Source organism: Sinocyclocheilus grahami, unplaced genomic scaffold (assembly GCF_001515645.1).
Source record: "Sinocyclocheilus grahami isolate Dianchi unplaced genomic scaffold, SAMN03320097.WGS_v1.1 scaffold530.1, whole genome shotgun sequence".
Taxonomy (NCBI): Eukaryota; Metazoa; Chordata; class Actinopteri; order Cypriniformes; family Cyprinidae; genus Sinocyclocheilus; species Sinocyclocheilus grahami.
In genome coordinates, this window is record NW_015505709.1 from 954,341 (window position 1) to 978,009 (window position 23,669).

The 23,669-nt window shown below is 38.4% G+C and overlaps 1 protein-coding gene across 1 annotated transcript in view; it reads left to right on the forward strand.

Moving 5' to 3' along the window:
- The window catches only part of LOC107555285 (AT-rich interactive domain-containing protein 1B-like), a 105,639-nt gene that overhangs the window by 47,698 nt on the left and 34,272 nt on the right, over positions 1–23,669 (forward strand). The window contains exon 4 of the mRNA XM_016238039.1: positions 969–1,067. Within this exon, the coding sequence (XP_016093525.1) occupies positions 969–1,067 (99 nt within the window). The remainder of the gene's footprint in view (positions 1–968; positions 1,068–23,669) is intronic.

The window sequence follows — 23,669 nt, forward strand, 5'->3', positions numbered from 1 at the left end:
AGCATATTAAGCAGTACATTGTTTTCAACATTGATAATGTTTCTTGAGCATCAAGTCAGTTTACTAGAATGATTTCTGAAGGATCATGTGACACTGAAGACTGGAGTAATGACTGCCTGAAGTTTTAAAATGTATTAAAATAGAATTAGTTGTTTTAAATTGTAATAATATTTCACAATATTACGGTTTTTACTATATTTTTTCAAATAAATCCAGCCTTGGTAAAACATAAGAGGCTTATTTTTTTCTTTTTTAAAAACATTAAAAAACCTACTGAACCCAAAAATTTTGAATGGTAGTCTATAAAGATAATAAATATTTTGCTTAGAAATATATAGGTTGATAGATAATAAATATTTAAGTAATATTAGAATAAGTATTAAATGATTAAATCAATTAACAAAATAAAATGACATTTTAAGATAGAAATTAAAAATACAAATGTAAATAAATAATTATAAATGTATAAAAATTATGTCAGACAGAGAGTTTAATTTTCAATATATTTCTTACAGTTTGGTAGTATCACATCTCATAAAACTGTTATCCAGTTGTTTGGACATTCAGCCTCATCTCATATCATACCTGTTTAGATTGACATGAGGGCCAATAAATAATTTTTTAGGTAAACTATTGCTTTAATGCATTTTTTGATTCCCTTACGCAAAGGTTTGTGTTGCTTAATTTTATATCAGTGCACAGCCTGCGTTTCAGCCATGAGACATGCCTCAGCATTTTTGCGTGAACAGCCATTCTGCTTGTGTGAATCACAGAGTTTGTGGATGAAGCTAAATTATGGGCTGGTGTCATCATGCTGTCTGCAACTGTCTAATTACCTTATTCTGTGTGAATCAAGGCCTGCTAATGTACTGTACCATGACACAACTATCTGGGCGGTGTGAGCCCTTCAATGGCTGCATGAATTGTTTGTTTTTTTTTTCATCGGTTTTTCTCTCTTTTCTCCATAGGAGACTCTGCAGGAGGGATATGTAAGCAGGGGCCAGTCTGGGAAATCGAACCACGATGACATGGGTCTTACTCAGCAGGACCGCCCGTCCAGCCTTCCGGTGAGACATTACAGTCCAAAATTAGTCTGAGATTTTAGAGACCGTCTGACCTAGGTGTTTGATAATGACTTATTTTTCTAAAAATACTTTTAAGAGATCCCTGTATATATATTTCTCAAGTGGGGATATAGTTGTTTAAGAGATATTAATGAACAAACTGACACAATAACAACCTGGTACATGTGGAGAAAATGCCCTTTTTTTGTCTCACGTGCATACAAAGACTTCTGGTTGTAAGTTGCACTGTTGTTTGCCTTTTCAGAGCTCCATTTTTTCAGTGCTCTGGTTGTGACTATTTATCAGAATTGGATACTTTTCCAGAATCCTCTTTTGTGCTTTGTTGCAACCAAATTGTCTGCACCAGTTATTCTCAACGTGTCATGAACAAAAATGGGTCGCAGGTCTGTTCTGACGGAGCCCTGGACAGTGGGTAAAACAATATACAAAATAATAGAATGAAACTTACCACATAATAGTGCATAGTTGGAATTAGGGCTGCACGATTAATTGAATTTCTAATCGCGGTTATCTTAAGGGTTTTTCCATGGTTTTAATTTTAGTTTTAGTATAATATTATTATACCATTCATATTTTTGAAACCAATCCGATGTATAGTTGACATTTGAGGCTTAATACTATAGACCTTCCGGTGAGACATTACAGTCCAAAATTAGTCTGAGATTTTAGAGACCGTCTGACCTAGGTGTTTGATAATGACTTATTTTTCTAAAAATACTTTTAAGAGATCCCTGTATATATATTTCTCAAGTGGGGATATAGTTGTTTAAGAGATATTAATGAACAAACTGACACAATAACAACCTGGTACATGTGGAGAAAATGCCCTTTTTTTGTCTCACGTGCATACAAAGACTTCTGGTTGTAAGTTGCACTGTTGTTTGCCTTTTCAGAGCTCCATTTTTTCAGTGCTGTGGTTGTGACTATTTATCAGAATTGGATACTTTTCCAGAATCCTCTTTTGTGCTTTGTTGCAACCAAATTGTCTGCACCAGTTATTCTCAACGTGTCATGAACAAAAATGGGTCGCAGGTCTGTTCTGACGGAGCCCTGGACAGTGGGTAAAAACAATATACAAAATAATAGAATGAAACTTACCACATAATAGTGCATAGTTGGAATTAGGGCTGCACGATTAATTGAATTTCTAATCGCGGTTATCTTAAGGGTTTTTCCATGGTTTTAATTTTAGTTTTAGTATAATATTATTATACCATTCATATTTTTGAAACCAATCCGATGTATAGTTGACATTTGAGGCTTAATACTATAGAAAAACACTAAAATTTTTCAGTTAGAGTGTTTCAGCTTGTTTATTTTCATATAAAAATACGGCATGTAGTTGCATCAAACAATGGTATATCTATACAGGTGGTGCTGGGGAAGATGGAGGGTTTTACACTCAAAGCGCGCTGCAATGCTCAAGCGAATGCTAATCAGCCATTTCAATGTAAAGCAGCAAGCTCATTGGCTGCGAATGCAACATGAACCAATCAGCTTGTGTCAAGTTGTTTAATGCTAAGAATATCATCAGTTACATTTCGGTGCCTTGCTCAAGTCGTGGTATTGCAGGTGGGAGAGAGTGCTGTACATTCACTCCCCCCACCTACAATCCCTGCCGGTATGAGACTCGAACCCACAACCTTTGGGTTATGAGTCCGACTCTCTAACCATTAGGCTACGACTTCCCAAGAAAACAAGAAAAGATGTTAAGCAGAATGTTCGTGTTTTTCTTTTCCGTACAATGAACACATTAGGTGCCCAACACCTGTTCCAAAATGAACAAAAAAGCACTATGAAATACAATAAAAGTCAGTTTTGCCCATACAACCTGCTGCACTTTGATTACGTTAGAAGATACACAGGAACCAGAGGCATGTCATTGATGTTAGGTGATATGGAACTTCTCTTGATAAGTAGGAACCACTTGAGTTTTTGTTCCACGAAAGAACAAGGTTATACGGGTTGGGAGCAACATGAGGGTAACTAAATTTTTATGGTAAAATATTCCTTACAGCAGGGGTCTTCAACGCTTGAGGTCCAGTAATGAACTCTCCTCACCAGCCAAGGTCCGGACAATAAAACCTAAAAACATGAATTGATGATTTTTGCTAGACCAGGGTATCTTCAGGATATTTAAGCTCAAATTTAAGACTTTAAGATCTTTTATAAAGACCTGCACAAATAAAGTTTAAATGACTGTAAAAAGCATGATATACAGTTCAGACACAGGTTTTCACAAAAACAAAAATGTTATAAAATTATAAACTTCACATTTCAGCCTTTAAACCATTTTTAAGAAAATGGAGTCAAAAATATCAATTATTATATTAATTTAAAAATGTATTAGCAATTAAAGGTGCAATATGTAAGTTTTCACCGCTAGAGGACGTGTATTCAAAACAAAGAAAGAAACAAAGGCGTAGTTTGATGACGCAGTGACTGAGTGTGAAATCATGGGAGTTGTCGTCTTCATCCCCACAGCCGACACAATCCGATGGGGCTCAGGCAGAAATTATGTTCATGGATGAGCTAATGTATTAAAGATTTATTAACATCGTAGTATGAAGCAGAGTGAGGCGGAAAGCCGTCGAAGCGAAACGAGGCCGCTGAAGCAATTGCTAATGAGAGACGAGAGTGACACACGGTTCGAAAGCAGCGGAGCTTTTATTATGCCACAGTCGACTGCTTCCGCTCTTTCCGGTCGTGCGTATGTGGGGTAAAGCAGCGCTGTTTTATCATACTAGATACGCTTGAAAGTTCTGTTATAGAGCTACTCTGTGCGGTCGTCACCTATCTAATAAAACGCACAACATATTAAAGCATCTTTGGTGTTTCCATGTTTTCTACAAAACAAAACCGGAAATCGAGAGTGTATGACGTCATTGGCAGGCGACACAATGACACTATAGACACGGTCCGTGTCACTAGTTAAAATTGCTTATTTCTCTGGATTTAAACGTGCTTCGAAACATTTGGGATAATGTAAGTACACAAGTCAGCAAAATATGTAACACTGTTCTAGTGGTTTTTGGATATTTTAATAAAAAAATCGTACATATTGCACCTTTAACTATTATATTAATTAAATAAAATATAAATATATTTTACTGTCTTCTTAATTGTTTCTATTTTTTAATGCATTATCTTCTTGTTGATCCACAAGTTCACATTTACAGCTCTGCATGTTTGCTGCGTAAAAACATGGGTTGATTGGGTCTGAACAAAAACAGCAGATGGGCTTATTGAAAATGTAAATTAATCAGACCGTCAGAAATATAGCGGTTTTCCCGGTAACGGCAGTATACAAAGCAGCGCAGCATCTGACTGCAGTACTCATATTTATTTAATGAAATCAACGCCTTTTGAAGTTTAATCGTCACATTCAGCCGTTTCGCAATTCTTGTCTTTCCGTCTGACCTCCTGAAATCATAAGACTTTCTTGTACCATTTTAGACTTTTTAAGGCCTTAAATTTGATGCAACTAAATTTAAGACTTTTTAAGGACCGGTGAACTTTCATAATTTTTTAGAATTGTTTTTCACTCACTGAAAGTTTCATCTGTCTGCGCGCCACTTTCTGCTTTCTTCACTGCACGCACGACTGTACGTCTAAACGTATCAACAGTTAACTGTAGTAGCAACCCGTGGCGCTGTAGGACCCAAGTGGCTCTACTGAGCTGACCTTGATGTGCTCGATATAAATTTGATTTTATTAGAACATAGCGTCTGGCATTTATTTATTTCATTATGTCAAAAGGCTTCACGGAACAGATTCGGACCGGATTCTTCACTGATCTGTCAAGATATTCTCAAGGATCAAATGATTTATGAGGATTTCTAGATTGCTAAAGGAATTTCAGTGACCATCCATTTCCTAAAACTAGTCATCCAGCCCGGCTGCCCTCATAAAGCTCTTATGTGTCCAGTGAGCAGAGAGTCAGAAGATGCTGCATGGGTATTTAAATGAGTGGAACTGCAGTCTCTGGTGCTGTCATTATGGGTTTCCCGCAGGGGTTTGACGACTGAGGTAATGTTGTTTAAAAGCCCCAGGCGGCTGCTGGTATCATGCCGGCAGACCTATTTTTAGACGTGTCTGACACAATGGCCCAGTGAACTCTCAGCCAAGGACAAAGAGAATAACAGCAGAATGAACGGCCAGTCTGCCCTCTGTGTGTGCGTTTGGATAATTATCTCAAAGCGTCTCTGACACAGTAAAGTACTACACCAGATCAGTGAAAGAAAAGGACAAAGAAACAGATGTTCATGTAGCCTGAACTACACAAATGAAATAAAAAAAATCTAGTGGAAAAACCTTCAGAAAACATGGGTTGGAAATTAGATGTGACCCAAGACCACAGAGAACATATTTTTCAGCCTAGGCTGTACTTCTATCCTTCACAACCTCAATTTACAAAAAAAAAGTCCACTTCTGCTTTGTTTGACCTAACAATGGAAGATGGCAAACTGTTAAACTCATTTTTTTTGTCTATGAAGTCCTGGGTCTGGTCTCTGGTGAGGGTGTTACCGTGGCAATATAATGATAAACAGCCAGCCCATAAATATGAACTGATGTTTCACTGAATTATTCCTACAATGAAATTGAAAATAGAAGCAGGATCAGTGTTATGGCAATAATAAAAAAATTACATGTGAGCATTTTGGAGAATGTTTTGGAGCTGGGGGAAATTTGCCCTTTGGTCTTCTACACCTGGTCGTGCTCATAATTGTGGAATCCCCATGAAATCTGACATGTTTTTTTAAACACATTTGGCTCATTGTCTCTTTATTTATGTAAGCATAAAGTAATCCACCTTGCTGGCACCAAAAACAGTGTGAGCTTTGCATGCATAATCCGTTGTCATGCTTCCTACCTGCAAAAAGTCTTTGAACATTTTTTTTTGCAGTAAACATGTTAAAAGATATGATATTTTAAGTTAAAGGGGTCATATGATGCTTTTTTTAAAGATCATTATTTGGTGTAACAGAATATGTTGACATGCTTTAATGTTCAAAAAACACATTATTTTTCAAATACTGTACATTATTGTAGGTCCTCTATGCCCCGCCTCTCTCAAACGCTTCGTTTTCTACAAAGTCCCTCCTTCCGACAAGCGCAGTCTGCTCTGATTGGCCAGCTGACCCAGTGCATTGTGATTGGCCGAACACCGCAAGCACTCGTCGGAAATGTAACGCCCTTTACCATAATCGCGAGCTTCATCTTTCAAAATAAAGGTAAAGACAGAGCCCAAAAGGGGAACAGAGTCGCGTGACAGACACAGTGATGAAGCTGGTATGTGTTTGCAGTACACAAGCCACGGTTAAGACAGCTGACTTTGGACAGCGTAGTCACGAATAGAACGTTTTTGTAACGCGAATCGATTCGAAAGTTCGGAAGGAACAAGTATTGAACGCGCCTGTGATGCGCAGATTAATCGATTCGAATGTTCGCAACTCGTCTGTTGTTCGCTTCGAATGATTCGAAGGTGACCGTTATCCTGGAAAATGATCGATTTGGATGTTTAGAACACGCATGTGATTCCCAACAAAATGCTCTGATTGCGCCCAATTAATTAATTAGTTAATTTTTTTGTTTCGTTTGAGCCGCAACATTGTTCGATTAACGCTAGAATGTTTCGATTGCGCCAGTGATGAACAAAAATGTCTGTGATGCTCAAAATGTCTGATTCGGATGTTTTGAATGCACTTGTGATGCCCAAAATGTTAGATTATACTGTTACGAGCTAGTCTGTGGTGCCCAAACATGTTCACTTGGGATTGTTTTGAACGTGACTGTTATTCTAAATGTTTAATTTGAATGCTTTAATACTCCCTTAAGTCCGCGAATGAACAATGTTCGGTTTGTCATTTTTGTTCAGGCTCACCTGTGATGAACAATTATGTTCAGTTTGCAAATTCGTAACCTACCGGTGATACAAATTATTATTATTATTTGTTTTTATATGTTTTGAAAGTGAACCCGATCTTCAATTTTTTAGTTTTAATTAGAATATTTTGAACACTTCTGTGATTCCCAACAGTGTTCGATTCAAATATTCCGATTGTGCGGGTGATGAGCACAAATGTTCGCTTCGTATGTTCGAGTCCACTGCGATGGCCACAAATGATCGCTTAAAGGGGTCATATGATGCTTTTTTTACAGATCATTATTTTGTGTATTTGGTGTAACAGAATATGTTGACATGCTTTAATGTTCAAAAAACACATTATTTTTCAAATACTGTACATTATTGTAGGTCCTCTATGCCCCGCCTCTCTCAAACGCTTCGTTTTCTACAAAGTCCCTCCTTCCGACAAGCGCAGTCTGCTCTGATTGGCCAGCTGACCCAGTGCATTGTGATTGGCCGAACACCGCAAGCACTCGTCAGAAATGTAACGCCCCTTACTATAATCACCAGCTTCATCTTTCAAAATAAATGTAAAGACAGAGCCCGAAAGGGGAACAGAGTCGCGCTCTCTCTCTCTCTCTCTCTCTCTCTCTCTCTCTCGCACGTGCGCTCTCTCTCTCTCTCTGCGCGCGCACACACGCGCACGCACACACACACACACACCATGCTCAAAACTCCGCATTTGAACAGTCAATAGCAAATACTTAAACTAATAACAAAACAGTAGCTGATTCAGAAGCGCCAGATTGTCATAGCAAAGTCAGAATTACCTCCTCTCCTAGGCCCACGAAACGGTCGTCCATAAAATGCATTGCTGTTCTGTTGTAAGTAATCTTAAAGATTCCTAAATGCATCTACTTCTGGAAGGCCAAATAAAGTGCTTTTGCTTTCGCCTAGAAACACACAGCGTCTCCCTGACATGCTGCTTCAACACTAACGGTTACTGAAACCACGCCTTCTTTCTTTGCGTGCACATTTGGGCCGCATTATGCTAATATTGTCACATAGTGAGGTAGATATGTGGGGGCGTGTTAGAACGAGCCGTTTTTATATCTTCTAAATGCAAATTTTGTCACTGTTTTGGAGCACACTGCCTTATAGATAACCTTAAGACTAACATATTGATACTAACACCCAAAAAACTTTAATTTTGATTTCATGGGGACTTTAAGAGTTAAATGTAATTATTAGTAAAGTATGTCTTTTTTCAAGCATGAAGAATTAATAAAGAACAAAGAAAACAAAAAAGACACAAATGAAGATTTCAGTGCTTGAAGTTTTTAAACATAAAGCATCAGGAGTTCAAGTAAACATGCAAAAAGAGATGAAAAATATTGCAAAAAGAATTAATGATAAAATCTACTTAATTGATTTGCGTAGTCTTCAGTGCAGGTTTGAAACAAATCAAAGGACATTTCACCCAAAAATGAAAATTCTGTCCATACATATTTTTTGTCCACACAAAGTCAATGATTATAAAACTGGTTGGTTACTAACATTTTTCAAAATATGTTTTGTATTCTGCAGAAGGCAGTTAATCAACAATTCTTTGCTGGTCTGAAAGTTAAAAATAGAAACGTAGAAGTAGAAATGTTATTGTTTCCAGCTTTTAGCTTCCAGCTTTTAGACACAGTATCTAAAGGTTCATTATACTTTAATTGTAATAATTTACTACATTTTAATTTTTTATAATAGAATTAATAATTATAATTTATAATATCATTCTAAAATACAAAATTATTTGTAATATTATTTATAATTTGTATACTAATGCAAGGTTTTTTCAGTCTTTGTTTTGGGTAATGTGGGCAATGGATTTTACAGACAAATACACTACATACACGGCATAATTGAATTTTAACTAACCATCTAATGGTCATTTCAGACATTATTGCGGCATAATTTTTCTGTGAAGTTGCTTTAAAACTCTGTCCATTGTGAAAAGTATATAAATATAATTGATTAGACTTGAATGTTATAACACATTTCTTTTGATGTTCACTGCTTTGGATAAAACCATCTGCTAAATTAAAAAAACAAAAGTCAAGTAATTATTCAAGCAATGCATAAAATAAGTTACTTTACCTATGAATACTGTTGATTAGGGCTTGGTAAAAAATATCGATATCTCGATTTTAATCAATTCTCATTTTTACGGAACGATATCGATTCTTAAATCCCAAGAATCGATTAGTCTAGCCTGTTTTCAGTTAATGGACGGAATGTTGAAGCGCACTTCCCATTCAGATTTCAAATTCTGTCCATTGTATTGCAATATTCAAACAATAAATACTGTTTTGGCGCTGTTTAATGTGGAGTGACAGACGCAGCAACGCGAGGCGCACGTGAACTGATCATCTCCTCCACATTAATACCAGTTTCAGCACAAAATAAACATGACTAAACATCCGAAGGTAAGTTAAAAGAAAGAATACAACTTTACAATCCGTATCCTGTCTCATGTAATCACTTTTTTCAGCCGCGCAAATACATCAATATAACGGCTTGTAAACAATGGCAGGTAATGTCACAGTTACCTCAGTGCTGTACCTGATATATATCCAAAATAATCGATATTGAATCGAATCGCAAGCTTGTGAATGAGAATCGAATCGAATTGTGAAATTTGTGTCAAAACCCAGCCCTACTGTTGATATAGCTATTCTTTGTGAATATTGGTAACAAAAAAAATTATTGGTCAAACTGATTATTTTATTCTAAAGGAAACACTGATACACACTTTTGAACACATGGCCATCCCTGTTAGTATGATTAAGTGTGTCAGCTGCCGAGATGCGTCTATGAGAGAAAGATTACACATCTGTTAGAGCTCATCATCTTGGAGAGAGAGGGAGGCTATAGGAACAACCTCAGTGCTGTTTATCTGTGTATCAAAGCTTCTGTCACCTGCAGTTTGCTCAACGCTCACCTCTGTGAAGGGTAAAACACTGTTTCTTTGGCAGCCCTTGTGTTGCTGTAATCGTAAATGGCTTTGTCTCAGCGGCGGAGCTGCATGCACACACTTACACACACATTTTATTCATGTCTCCCCCTGTGCCATCTTTCTGAACAAATATTGCTTTGGTGTTCTGCTTTATTTTTTAAACCTCTTTTACGTGCCTTGGGTATTATGGGCTGACGGGAAACACTGTACAGTTTATCCCTTTTTACCTGACGCTTTCAAAGTCTGTCTCTGCTTGTGTTCAGATCTTCAGTGCATTGCAGTTGGGGGAAACATTAAGAGGTGAAATGCGTATGAGAGAGAGCGAGATTGATGGCCTGCGTTTTTCTCGTGGTAGGTTTTGCGCGCTCTGCCTCGAGCCATGGGCTTTTTCATCATCTTCCATTAAAGAGAATTTGAAATGCGTTTCCTGGCCTCTATTTATTTAATCAAGCACTTCCTTTAAAAGACGAATCAAATAAACATGTGCTGGACCTTGCAGACGTAATTAGACCCCTTTCGGTCTCTCCTAGTCAATTCTTCCTTCTTTCTTGCCTTTTCTATTGGAGGAGTTGGGTTTAGAAAAAGCTCTCAAGGATGATAGATGATGCTCTTCTCTAGCTTATAGAATCATGGGATCACAGGTTTGCTCCTGTGTTCAGCTGGTATATGAAGGTCACGGAAGAGTCGAGTGGCTTTTGACTTTTGAATTGAAAATCTGTAAGGCTAAGTTCACCCACAAACCTCTACGCACACCTTGGCAATATAATCGCCATTGGCTAGGACATTTTTTAGTTTACTCGCCAGACTGATATGCTACACTCTATTTTACCCTAACCCTTAGGACTGGTGTTGATGCTTAAGATATTGTTGGTCATTCAGAGTTTCTTTAAAAAAAAAAAAAAAGATAGTAATAGATAATAATAGTAATTGTTATTAAAAGATAGTACTACTACTATTTCTACTACTATACTAACAATATACAACGCACTAAGGATTGATGAGCTGCTGGGTTCATGAATATTAATCACATTGTCAGAATTCGCTCAAACTGATTTGCTGAAATGGATGATAATAGATGAGCGCCAGCCAATGAGATTGCATTATTTCTGCCCACTAGAGTGTTCAGTGAGTGAAAATATATCTGTGCTAAACTTGTAATTAGCCTCTCTCACACACATTGGCGAGTAAAATCTAAGAATTTATTAGTCAATGGCTAACGATAGACAATATTTAGTCGCCCAGAGTGAAGATTTAGTCACATATGTGAGTGATTTACTCGCAATGTAGAGGGTTGACCCAGATAAAGTGACCAGGTGCGTTACTGAGGTTAACTGGTTTACTTAGATTTTTTTTTTTGATTTGTACTGATACGGTGAGACATCTAAACTTTTATCTTACCTTTATTATTTAAAAAATAATTATAGCGTACAAAATATCATTATTGTGAAATAAAATGACTACTATTCACTTTCACATTTTATTATTATTATTGTTATTGTCATCATATTTGATCATATTTTTCTCATAGCCTCTTGTTACACTTACAGTGTGCCTTTTCAGAGATGTTTCATCATAGTAACATAACAATCATTAACCTTGTGGATCTGTAGTAAATACATTTTTGCTTCCTCTGTGATAGTCAGATTTATTCAAAATCTTAGCCTGCTTCATATCACGAGGAACAGTGGGTGGGAATTTTAATGATTGCATTTGTTGTGGATTTACGTGTTCAGATGATGGCTTTCATCCTGCTGCCTTGCTCCACATGTGAAGAATACGTTCCACCACCAGCTGTAAATGCCCAGGATTGTAAAAAAAAAAGTTGTGTTTTTAAGGCTCCTTGTTGTTGTCATGTTCCTCACAGGACCAGTATGCTTTCTCATCCTAGAAAATGCTTGAGGGCTTCGGTTTATTTCTACCACAGAAATACTTTTTTTGTCTCAAGGAATGGCTCCAGTGGAAGTTTTGCGTAGTAAACTCACCTCCTTAACATGTAAGTATCCTTATTTTACACCTGGTCCTTTAACATCTGGCATGGGTGGCTTGATCACAAGTGGTCAGCAATGAAAGAATGTGACTCCTGTGTGTTTATGGAGTACTTAATTGGTGTGCAGATGTAGCAAATTAACACCTTAGAACGTTTGTCAGCCAATCAGAATCACAGATTATAGACAAGTCCCAGAAAGCAAAAGATTACAGGTTGATGTATGATGGAAGCCCTAATTCTTGGCCTCAATCCACCTTTTCTCCTCATTCCTTTCAATCTAAGGACAATAAACAGAAACAGCATACACTCTGTGTGTGTTTTCATCACTCTTTTCCTTTATTGACCACTTCTTTGTCCTGAGCTTTTTTAAGACCAGAGATGTGCCTCCTTGAATTGCAACCAGTCTAGCCAACTAATGTTTATATGAGAGTCGGAGTGGAGACCTTAGAGCGGTTAATGAGAAAAAGCTGAGAAGACAGATGAGAGCTCAGCATGGCTTTCAGAAGCTGAATATTCAGAACCATAAATAAGAGGGAGGCAGAGCACGACTGAATCTGGGTTGGAAGGAAAAAAAAAAAAAAAGGGAAAAGGTTTGTTCTAAAACCTAGTGAGCTGTCTTCTATGGCAGCATCCAAACTGTAATATAAGCTCATAAGTGACCGTTTTGGAACGTCCTACATGGACAGGAACTTGCGTCATACAAATTGTGTTTCTCACACGAATGGGACGGTATAAACTGGGTTAAGTCTTCTAAACTCACCAGCTGACAAGTGCCCTTAAAATTACTCTAAAACTATCAAACTAGACCAGTGGAAACCAGCCACTTCAGCAAATCAGCTGATTTAAATCAAAATGTACAATATTTATTTTGTTATCTTAAGGTGAACAATTAATTTGTGCTAAATTAATCCACTGAAAAAAATCTTGGTAATCTATAATCAAAATCTGATAATTTGCTTCCACTCTGGAATGGCATTCCTTCTCTGATGATGTCAGTTTGACGGCTTGGGCAGAATATCCTTAACCACGCCCCTCCAACCGCTAGTTTGCTGCGCGTGAGGGATGAGAGGAGGAGCTTAAAAATAAAACCCCGCCCTCTATTCAATATTCCGTTTCGGTTGGTAATACGTCACCATACTGAAATAAAGTCGGCAACAACTTCCAGTTCACACGGATTTTAAAGTCGCCATGAAATCAAAATGTACAATTCTTATTTATATATGTAATATTGTAGTGTTTATTATAAAAGATTTATCTGTGCACTTTTAAAAAAAACGAATGTGCCCTCATAATCTTTAATAAAAAACGTTAACCTTCTTCTCTTCCTGTCATGTTCTTTGGCGTGAGGGCGGGGCTATCGGGGTCTGTCTCGTTTCTGCCTTCATTTTGTTAGCAACGCCCACATTCCGACGATCCAATCAATTCCCGAAGGATGAAATCAAGCCCCGCCATGCATTTTGTCTCATTTCAGTAGTTGTTTCACTCGGATATACGTCACAATAGGAAAAAAAGGACAATCTCAACTTCCGTTTCATGCCGACTTTAAAGCTGTTTTTTCCACCAGGGTTTGATTTAGCATGTTGTTAAGCTAAAAACACAACACATTATGTGTAATAAACCATTCTTTTTTTTAAACTGAGCTTGACGCAGTACATACTTTGATTGCCTTCTTCACAAAGGATACATGTGAAGCTGTCTTACGATTTGTCCAAAAGAAAGTATCTACTTTTTGGAACAGACTTCGTAGTGGGGGCATGACTGATGCCTTAAAATTCTGCCTACGTAGGCAGCTAGGTTTTGGAGGTTCACAAAGGCTTCTGCTGTATCACTGTGGTGCGTCACTGATCTCTGCTTGGTTTGATCATTTCCACTGAAAAAAGCAGCTCTCTTGCTTTACCCTCTCTCATTTTAGTCCTGCTGTCTACCCTTCATTAGTTTTGGCCGGTCCTCTTGTCACAGACTGCCTGTAAGGGGAGGATTGTGTCTTTCCCGCAATAACACAGCTGCAGTAAGGCAGACACGGCCGACTCACTCTCACTGCTGTTCTGCAGCGCTCTAATTTACTGAGAGCTTGAAAGAAGCGTTGTTTATTCCCAAGCCCTGCAGGCTGATCTGTATCCTGTCAATGCGGCCCTCTCCCCCACCATTCTGACGTTCCTCTCCTTCGCTCCACTCTGTCTTCCCGTGCTCCTTTGATTCCACTCCCTCTCTCCGTGCTCCACAACTTGTTCTTCATAATTAGAACGAGCACGTAGGGGATGGAAAATGAGGGAGGGGAGAGAGGCGCCAGGGCCGTGCTGATGAGGCAGACGAGAGAGAGAGCTCTGATTGGCTGAGCCGTTGGCAGGGGACGTTAGGGGGGATGGGAATCTGCAACGCGATTGGCTGAAGTTGCTCTTTGGGGAGGAAGTGAAGGATAGATCGAGGCCTAACTCGGCTGTGTGTGTGCGTCTCGTGCTCGTTTTCTCTCTGAAGCCTCTACAGGGATCCAGGCTGCTCTCATCAACAGCTCATCAAATCAAGCACAGCCTTGCCGTTGTCTACTGTGTCTCACTCACTCCATAGACGCATACATTAGTCACTGCTTGCGTGAGAGACGAAACACCAAGCCCTTTAATGTTTTGTCAAAATCTTTTATCTGTCCTTTCATTTTCATTCGTTAGAGATTTGCAAAACAAGGTAGTTACAAAATCAACTAGTCGGTGGATCGTCTGAATGACTAGTCAGCCCATTCGTCTTAAGTAATTCTCCCACCATGATATAAGGCTGGATTCAGCCCCGTTTATTAGTAAGCTTTGTGTTTAAAGCTAGCTAGGTGGAGCACAATTAAATGGAATAGAATACAGATTTTGAAAATTTTTTTAACTCGACACGTCTGGTGTCAAATAAACCGTGAGATACGACAATTGCTGAATATGAACGTGTATAGCTGTAGCGCTCTCACAGTACCGCTTAAATATCAAAATTAAAATGTAAGACAAAAACTAGTCAGCCTTACTAATAGACTATTCGTTGACCCATCCCTATGTTTCCGCATAAGTGACGAGCTGTCCCATTACAGCTTGTCAATAAGGAAAGATAATCTGAAAGCTCTTTCGTGCCTTCAGGCGCTCTCATTGCCCATATTACATTGCTAATTGGTTCAGTGGATCCAATTCTTTTTTTAATTTGGGTTTCAAACAGTCTTGTTTTGTTAATTGATGATAAGGGAATTGTGGTCCGCAGTTGATGGATGACTCTCTGTCAAAGAAAACACCACTGAAGCTAAAATGCCAGTGGAAACATGCTCCAGCTGTGACCTTCTGCAGACTGTCTGGGGAGATATAAAACGGGCCATCGTTCCTTGTACGGTCGCTTGAACCCCAAACCCTAGCCACTCTCTCAAGCCAAGACCTTGACAAGGAAGTCGTTCAGCCAGTGAGACCCTGGAGCTTTGTCTTGCTGTAGCTTTACTCTCTGGACCTCTTGACTTTTGACAGGAAATTAAAGATTAATGTCTGCTTTTAACAAAGATCGGATTTGAGGATCACAGAGGGGAAGCTCTCGAATGTTAGTGTGCACACAGAAGCCCACTTTCGTTGCAGTATCGAGTCCCAGAGCAGCCGAGCTGGAGTGCGCCATGCAGTTGAAGTGTGCTCGCCTCCATCTCTGTTTTCTTTCATCCGTTTATTTCTGTGTTGCTCTGGGGCAGAATAAAATCTAGCCTCTCAGGAATATGCATGTGCTTCAGATGCCAATGATACAGTACTGTCGCTAAAATTCGCAAAGCCCAAAATTGGTTTGAGTTGGCCCCTTCTCCCCTGAGCCCGATGAGTAGGGTCTACCATAGTGCAGTGGTTCCCAAATCTGTTCCTGAAGCGCCCCCAACAGTGTACATTTTGTATGCCTTCCTAATCAAACACTCCTTATTCAGGTCATCAGCTCGTTAGAAGAGACTCCAAGACCTGAAAGGGGTGTGTCAGATAAAGGAGACACTGAAAATGTGCATTGTTTGAGGGTTTCAGGAACAGAGTTAGGAATCACTGCCTTCTAGCTCGTTAGTGGGCCCCTTTCAACACAGTGCCCGGATGTAATCACGTATACAAACATTTAAAACACATAGCCTACATATGATAAATAAATAAGCATGTCATAAAAATATCAAATTTTCTGATGAATTTTTTTTTTACAGATTTATTTTTGGCATTTTATGCCTTTATTTTGATAGGGCAGTAAGTGGACAGGAAGTGAAGTGGGAGAGAGAATGGGGTACATGATCTGGAAAGGTCCGTGAGCCGGGACTCGAACTCGGGACGCCCCCGATGCGCAACGGAGCTACATGTCGGCACGCTGCCAACGAGGCTATTGCCGCTGACAAATTATCTGATGTTTTAATATACTTTATGATCTTAAAATATCATGGTTTTCATGGTCGTTTCAATTTTATTTTTTCATGCACAATTGTTGTACCGCATGAATTTATTGGTTGCACTACATGATTTTGATGTGGTGGACAATATATATATATATATTTTTAATATTTATTATATTTGAACAAATTGAGAAAATATTAGAAAAAAGAGATTATGCCAGGCTACTCTTTTTTTTCTCTTTCAGGAATGTCACCCTTTTAATTAGTGTTTTTTCATTATATAATATTAGCACGGTAAACACCTTAAATGTACGCTATGCCTAAAAATAAATAAATAAAAAAAGAGAATAAATCGGATTAAATTTTAATTCCAAAATTAAAAACATGTTCATCATAGAATAGGTTCATTCTAGTCATTGTATGTATGAATCACATATTTTTGACTAAATTAATAGAGCCAAACTAAAAATGTACATAATTGAGCCATTTTGAACCCAAGTTCACATCAAAACCTCTAGTATGTGTGCAGATTCGTACTTTACCAAAAGACATTCAAGTTTATCTGTCAAATCCACATCAGAGACAAGCATTGCTTTATTTAAAAAAAAAAGCATCGTCTCAATGATAAAAGTTAACGTTCATTCAACATATTTTCTTTTAGATATCAGAGGAACCCGTTCTAACTGATGTTTTTTTAAAATTCTGTATTAAAGCTGAAATTATACTTTCCATTCCACACAGGCTCGCGGACAATCTGAATGTTGTAATATCCATCATCTATCCAATTGCAGACTGCTTTTTGTGTGTGCATTTGTAAATGATTTGAGCGCTCAAAAACATCCAAAGGTCCACTATCATCCATATATGCTTATGACCTATACAGTATACTTTTAAATGGCTTGTATGCTCAACCATTCGCGAGGTAGAGCAGAACATGGAAAATGAAGTATACTTTGCCTATTAGGGCTCTTGTCTCTTTGGAAAACAAACCTAGAATATGGTCGTTATGTGGCAAAACATATTTGGAAGACAGATGGTACTTCCACCTTTGATTTGGGTGAAGAATGGAACGTGCACCGCAGGATGTAGTTCATCAGCAGTGTCTCCCATCACTAGACTCCCGGCAATTGTTACCAGACAGCAGACGACGCCCGCAGCTGGCATGATGCCACCTAAAAAACTAAAAAACTCAGTGCTGTTCCAGCTCAGCAATACAGATACCTTGTATGGTTGTCACTAGCCCGGTCACTAGCCGCTGCTTTTTTGTAAACATAGAAAAACAATGATGCAGATAGTTATTCTACCTTGAAATGTGCGTTCCATGTCAGAATGTCTGATTTTGTTTTGGTCCGTGTGATTCCGCCCACTGCCAATTTACCCAATAGTGTTTCGACACCCCAGGTTGCCAGTTAAAGGAAAACACAGCGTATTACAGCCATGGAAGCCAGCAAATGAACTACGTCCGAGATCTCAGATTCTACCCAACCTAAAAAGCCTCACCATCTATGACCAGAAGCACATTAAAACATGCATTAATTAACTCTTCAACTTACAGTGTAAGGCTCATCGCCTTTCATTGTCAGTTGCAATCATTACTGTTGTGTGTCCTCAATCTGGCAACCCGCGTGAGTGTCGAGTCTGAGGAGGAGGGCTAATGGAAATCTTCATTCATTTTAAACCTATATGGCTGATTTTCATAAACATTGGTGTCTAAACAAAATTGGACAACAGCCTGTTGTTATGTCCAGTCCAGTAGGGCTGCTCAAACAAGTGCAATTGCAATTCCATTTTGTGCCACTAGTGGAGGAAAAATAACAATTGCAATACAATTGTGTTCCTATGGACCTCCTCACATGGGGTGCAGTGTGTTTAAAGCTCATTTCCTTTACCACAGAGCTCAGTGTGCAGGTTGAAGCTCCGCTCTCAGACGTTCTGGGTGAGAAATGATGGCGGGGATGACTTTGACAGGCCACCTGCTGAGCGAGTCTGATCAGCCATAGACATCTTCTATCACTGCTGCCAACTGAAGCACTGACATCAGCCACAACAGAAAGCCACTGTCACACTTCAGTGTTTAATGAACTGCGATTGGGAGCTGCACACAGTGGCGTGTGTGTATATGTGATGGTAGCAATTTTACATGCTTTATCAGACAGCTCTTTGATGCTACCACTGACAAGATGAGATATGATGAGGTGACGGGAGATCTGACATCCTTTCTCTCTCTCTCTCTCTCTCTCACACAACTCTGTCAGTCAGGTTCCTCGTACAGACATACAGAGCATTTCTCATTATCACGCAGTGCGGATAAAGTAATCTTTTGTTGTCCGTCCTTTTTTGTTGTTTCGTTTTATCTGTGTGTCTTAGAAGGGAGGCAGCTTCATTCATTTCTCCTGTCTCCGTCTCTACTGTTTTATGGATGTCTTTCATAGTTTTACTATTGTATAATAGGTATACGTCGCCATGACTAGTCATCCAACAACCAAATAGATTAGTGAGTTTGACTTGTTTTTTTTTTTTTAGTTTTGATGTTTTTAGCAGTTGCGCTTTAATTAGCGTGCCACCAGCGTGCTGTGCTTTAGATGTGAGACAGTTAAACCCTCTTGGGAAAATTAGCATTTTTAAATTGCAAAGCCCCTTTCAAGCTTTCAGATATCTCTGGCTATTGCATCCTGTCTTTTGTTTCTTGAGCATCCCACCATGATTTGGCAGTTTTTAATTCAAAAGTAGTTCAACCTTATTTTTATAAGAAAAACAAAAGAAGCTTGTATTGTAAGCATACAGTAAGAACCGTGTGTAATCTGGTCAGGTGAGCCCAAAACCAGCATAATTATTCAGGGCTTCTTTAAGTCAATTAGGCAATTGGTCTATTTCTTTGTTGATAGTTGTCGTATTGCACATCCCTATTATGTTATAAAGTAGATCTGGTCCAGAATGTTAATGGAGTCATGCAGTGTTCAGCCAGTGCCTATGTTATTGTATCATTAAACATGTCAAATGTTTGATTATGTTGCAATGATTTCTTTAAAGAGGGGTTTTAAAGTAAACAGTGAATTAAGTTCAACTGTGAGCGTACGCTTTTTTAAGGCCTTGGTTCTGGGAGGATTTTTCTCATTCATTTTCTCCATAAGGATTTCAAAACAATCAATAAAGCATTCTAAGACTTGAACCCAACCAACCAGCTCCAATATTAATCACAACATTTCATTTGAAACAAAGGAAGACAGAGTGCACTTACTGTATGAGAGAATGAATAAGGTACTTCTACCATAAAGCATTACTAAGTAATGATTTTCACTTTTTATGCTTTTTCGTTCCATCCAAAATCATATCTTCCAATACTGGTTACTTTATATCCATGAGTGCGGGCAATAAACATGTTCCAAATGACATATAAAGACAAAAAAAGCAATGCTACCAAAGTCATCTCCCAAATCAATTGGATTGGCTAAAAGAACTGTTAATGGATACTATTTTCAGGGCTGATTATAAGTTCTATAAAATAGTCTTTTGTAACTGTTATTATGACTATAATTTTTTTTTTAAATTGCTACATATAGATGGTAAAAATAAAATGTGTTTCTTTGTTAGCTTCTTTTGTTCAGCCTATAGCTTAGCATAGTGCTAACCAATTAGTACTAATTAGATATATAATTTAATACGTCTTTATTCATGACAACACAATTCCTGTTTATGTGGTTCAAATATATGCTGTTCTTTCGAACTTTCTATTCTTCAAAGAATGTTTGACAGTTTGCAAAAAAATTGTAAGCAGCACAACTGTTTTCAATACTGAAACTATCGGTTAATTAATCGGTATCGGCCAGTGTGGTCCAACCTAGCTATCGGTATCGGCAAAATCGGTCGACCTCTAATAATAATTATAATAAGACATGTTACTAGAGCAGCAAATTAGCATATTAGAAGGATTTATGAAGGATCCTATGACACCGAAGACTGGCGTAATGATGCTGAAAATTCAGCTTTGGCATCATAATATTTAATTACATATTAAAATAATCAATTATTGTTTTTACTGTATTTTTCATCAAATAAATGCAGCCTTGGTGAGCACGTCATTCAAAAACGTAAAAATCCTGAAAGGTTTTTGAAAGGTCTGTCTTGAAAGGTTTAAACTTTAATCAGTAAAAATTAGTTTCATTATAGAGATTTTGAATGACCTTTTTATTTCCTGAATCCTGCTGTTTTGCTCTGTTGGTGTGATCACACCCACTGTGGTTAAAGTCTTTGCCATTCACGCTTAGGCATGCATCACTTAGTCATTCTTTTTTCCAAGCACAAGAGTATACACTCTTAAAAATAAAGGTGCTTCAAAAGGATCTTCACAGCGATGCCATAGAAGAAGCATTTTTGGTTCCACAAAGAACCATTCAGTCAAAGGTTCTTTAAAGAACCATCTCTTTCTTACCTTTTTATAATCTGAAGAACCTTCTTTCGCCACAAAGAACCTTTTGTGAAACGTAAAGGCTCTTCAGATGTTAAAGGTTCTTTATGGAACCATTTAGATAAAAGGGTTCTTCTATGGCATCGTGAAGCACCTTTATTTTTAAGAGTGTAACTACAGAGTTCATCTACCAGCTCACCAGTTGTGTGAAATATAGACCTTTTTACATCAGAAATATAGAGCCTATCTGTGTCATGGTGATTTTTAGTATGAAGACTTATTATTGTTGCCTTCTCTTGTCAGAAAGATACATATTTTTTTCCTCCATCTCTCTTGCGGTTGCTTAATCCACCTCCACTCCCGGCTCCAGCACGCTCTCGGCGTCTGGGGAACGCTCTCGTCAAACCCAATATGTCAGCCTCTTTTCAGATTGTCAAGCATCACAACAGGGGAAGAGAATTCCTCCATCAGCGCATTATGTGTGTGTGTGTGTGTGTGTGTGATGTGTGCTCGTATTGCCTTACAGCCCCTCTCCCTCGCTGATGTGTAACTATCTATTGTCTGTTCTTGTGACTGGCTGGAGCACAAAAGCCCTAAAGTGCTCTAGCATCCATTTTTTGGATTTCTTCTTCTGGGGTTTCAGCATCATCAGAACACAAACATCATAGTTGACTTCTGTGACTTTTTTTGGTATAAAACAAAAGAAAATCTTCCCATGCGTAACTGAGTCTGCCTTAAACGTGTTACCGACCAATCATTTTCATGTTACAGTCCACCATATGCTCTGACAAGCTTTTGCTTATGACTAGGTTAGTCTATAGAAGCCCTGTGTGTTTGGATATTTTTAATTGGAAATTCCAGGTATTATCCTAATTATTTAAAAAACTATATAATATTTTTGAATGCTATTGAAAATTATTATCATTTATGTTTGGCGCTCCACTTCAACAGAGCCCTTAAGGTTTTGAATTCTGAGCTGTTTTAAAGAGACCAGGCTTCAGATGGCCAATTATCCTCTCATAATTCTTCCATGTTTTAATTGGCTCGTACGGGGGCTGTCATGTGAAATGATGAAGGATGAGCGTTGGGTGGGCTGCATTACTCAATCGCACCAATCAGAAGAGAGAGACGCTACATTCTTTTTTTTGTTCTCTGTCTTCTCTCCTCTGCTGAGATTTGGAGGGTGAGAGATGGAAAGAGAGGAACTTTGAATGGCCAATGAGCCTGAATAATTGCGTTCATCAATTAAAGAAGCCAGAGACTTAACGAATACAACTAATTATGGACATAAATCAAGCAAGCTCCAGCCTTGACTAATTTGTACAAGGTTGAAGTGGTTTGACTTCTACCACTAGGAGTTTTGCAAGAAAAGCTTGCGGATCACACCTGAACTGATCATCTCCTCCACATTAATACCAGTTTCAGCACAAAATAAACATGACTAAACATCCGAAGAGAAGTTAAAAGAAAGAGTACAACTTTACAATCCGTATGAAAGTGAAAAGTGAAAGTGACATGTGGCCAAGTATGGTGACTCATACTCGGAATTAATGCTCTGCATTTATCCCATCCAAAGTGCACACACACTGCTGAGAACACACACCGTGAACACACACCCAGAGCAGTGGGCAGAGCCATTTTTGCTGCGGCGCCCGGGGAGCAGTTGGGGGTTCGGTGCCTTGCTCAAGGGCACCTCAGTCGTGGTATTGAAGGTGGGAGAGAGCGCTGTACATTCACTCCCCCCACCTACAATCCCTGCCGGTACGAGACTCGAACCCGCAACCTTTGGGTTACTAGTCCGACTCGCTAACCATTAGGCCACGACTTCCCCATTATCCTGTCTCATCTCTCAATTAGTGTTTCAGCCGCGCAAAGACATCAATATAAAGTCTTGTAAACAATGTCACGTAACGTCACATTTACCCCAGAAAAACATATTCGGTGACCATAAACTCATTAGTAAGCTAGAAAAATAAACTGTAGAGAGGGGCATTTTGCTAAATATATGCACCATATAATATATTCATTATAATTTTTACTGTTCTTCAATGTTTCATTTATGTTTGACTAAATCCATCAAGTTTTTGACAGCCACCATTTAAATGTTTATATTTCAAAAAACAAATTGAAGTAGAAGTATTATTATGTAGCTAATTGTAACTTTATTATTTTAAAAGCTTCATTAAGTGTAATTTTAGCAGTTGTATATTAGCCTACAAATCAGTCAATTTTAACCTTCAATATTATAGTAATGTAGCACCAACTGACTCTCATGTATATTTTACAGCATTAGTTGAGAGATTTTTTTCCTTGAGAAAATGTGGCATGTACTGTACCTGATATGTATCCAAAATAATCGAATCGAATTGGTAATCGAATCGCAAGCTTGTGAATGAGAATCGAATAGAATCGTGAAATTTGTGTCAAAACCCAGCCCTAAATAATAGTATGGGAAATTATTGTAATGCAGTTTGTGTGCAATTCCAGAATATAGATTAGCGAAAATAAATCTAAAAACCAGCCAGTTGCCAATGGTGTGTTTTGGAGCAAAAACTGTCCGGTTCTGATTTATGGCCAGTCGACCGGTGCATCTCTACTTGAGATGACTTGGAATATAGTTCATAAGTCATACGGACTAGTGATGATCTGTTGTTGGAGCTCAACAGCCCCTGGTCACGATGAATATCTCCTGGTGGTGGATGAGAAGTCATCATTCACTCATGACCATTAAAAAGGAGATGTCATCAGTGTTTTGATATTTAGGTGAACTATCTTTTTAAAAGTATTGAAATCAGGTGCGATTGAATATGTTGGCTCTCTCTGTCTCCATACCATGAACTTCTTACGAAATGTGAATTGTGACCATCTGGAAAAATAATCCATGATAACATTAACAAGCTGTCTAGCGAAACTGGAAAAGCCGAGACTTTCCAGTGGAGAAAGTTACCGCTGGAAGTAGTTGACCCACAGTCTTCACGACACTCCGTCA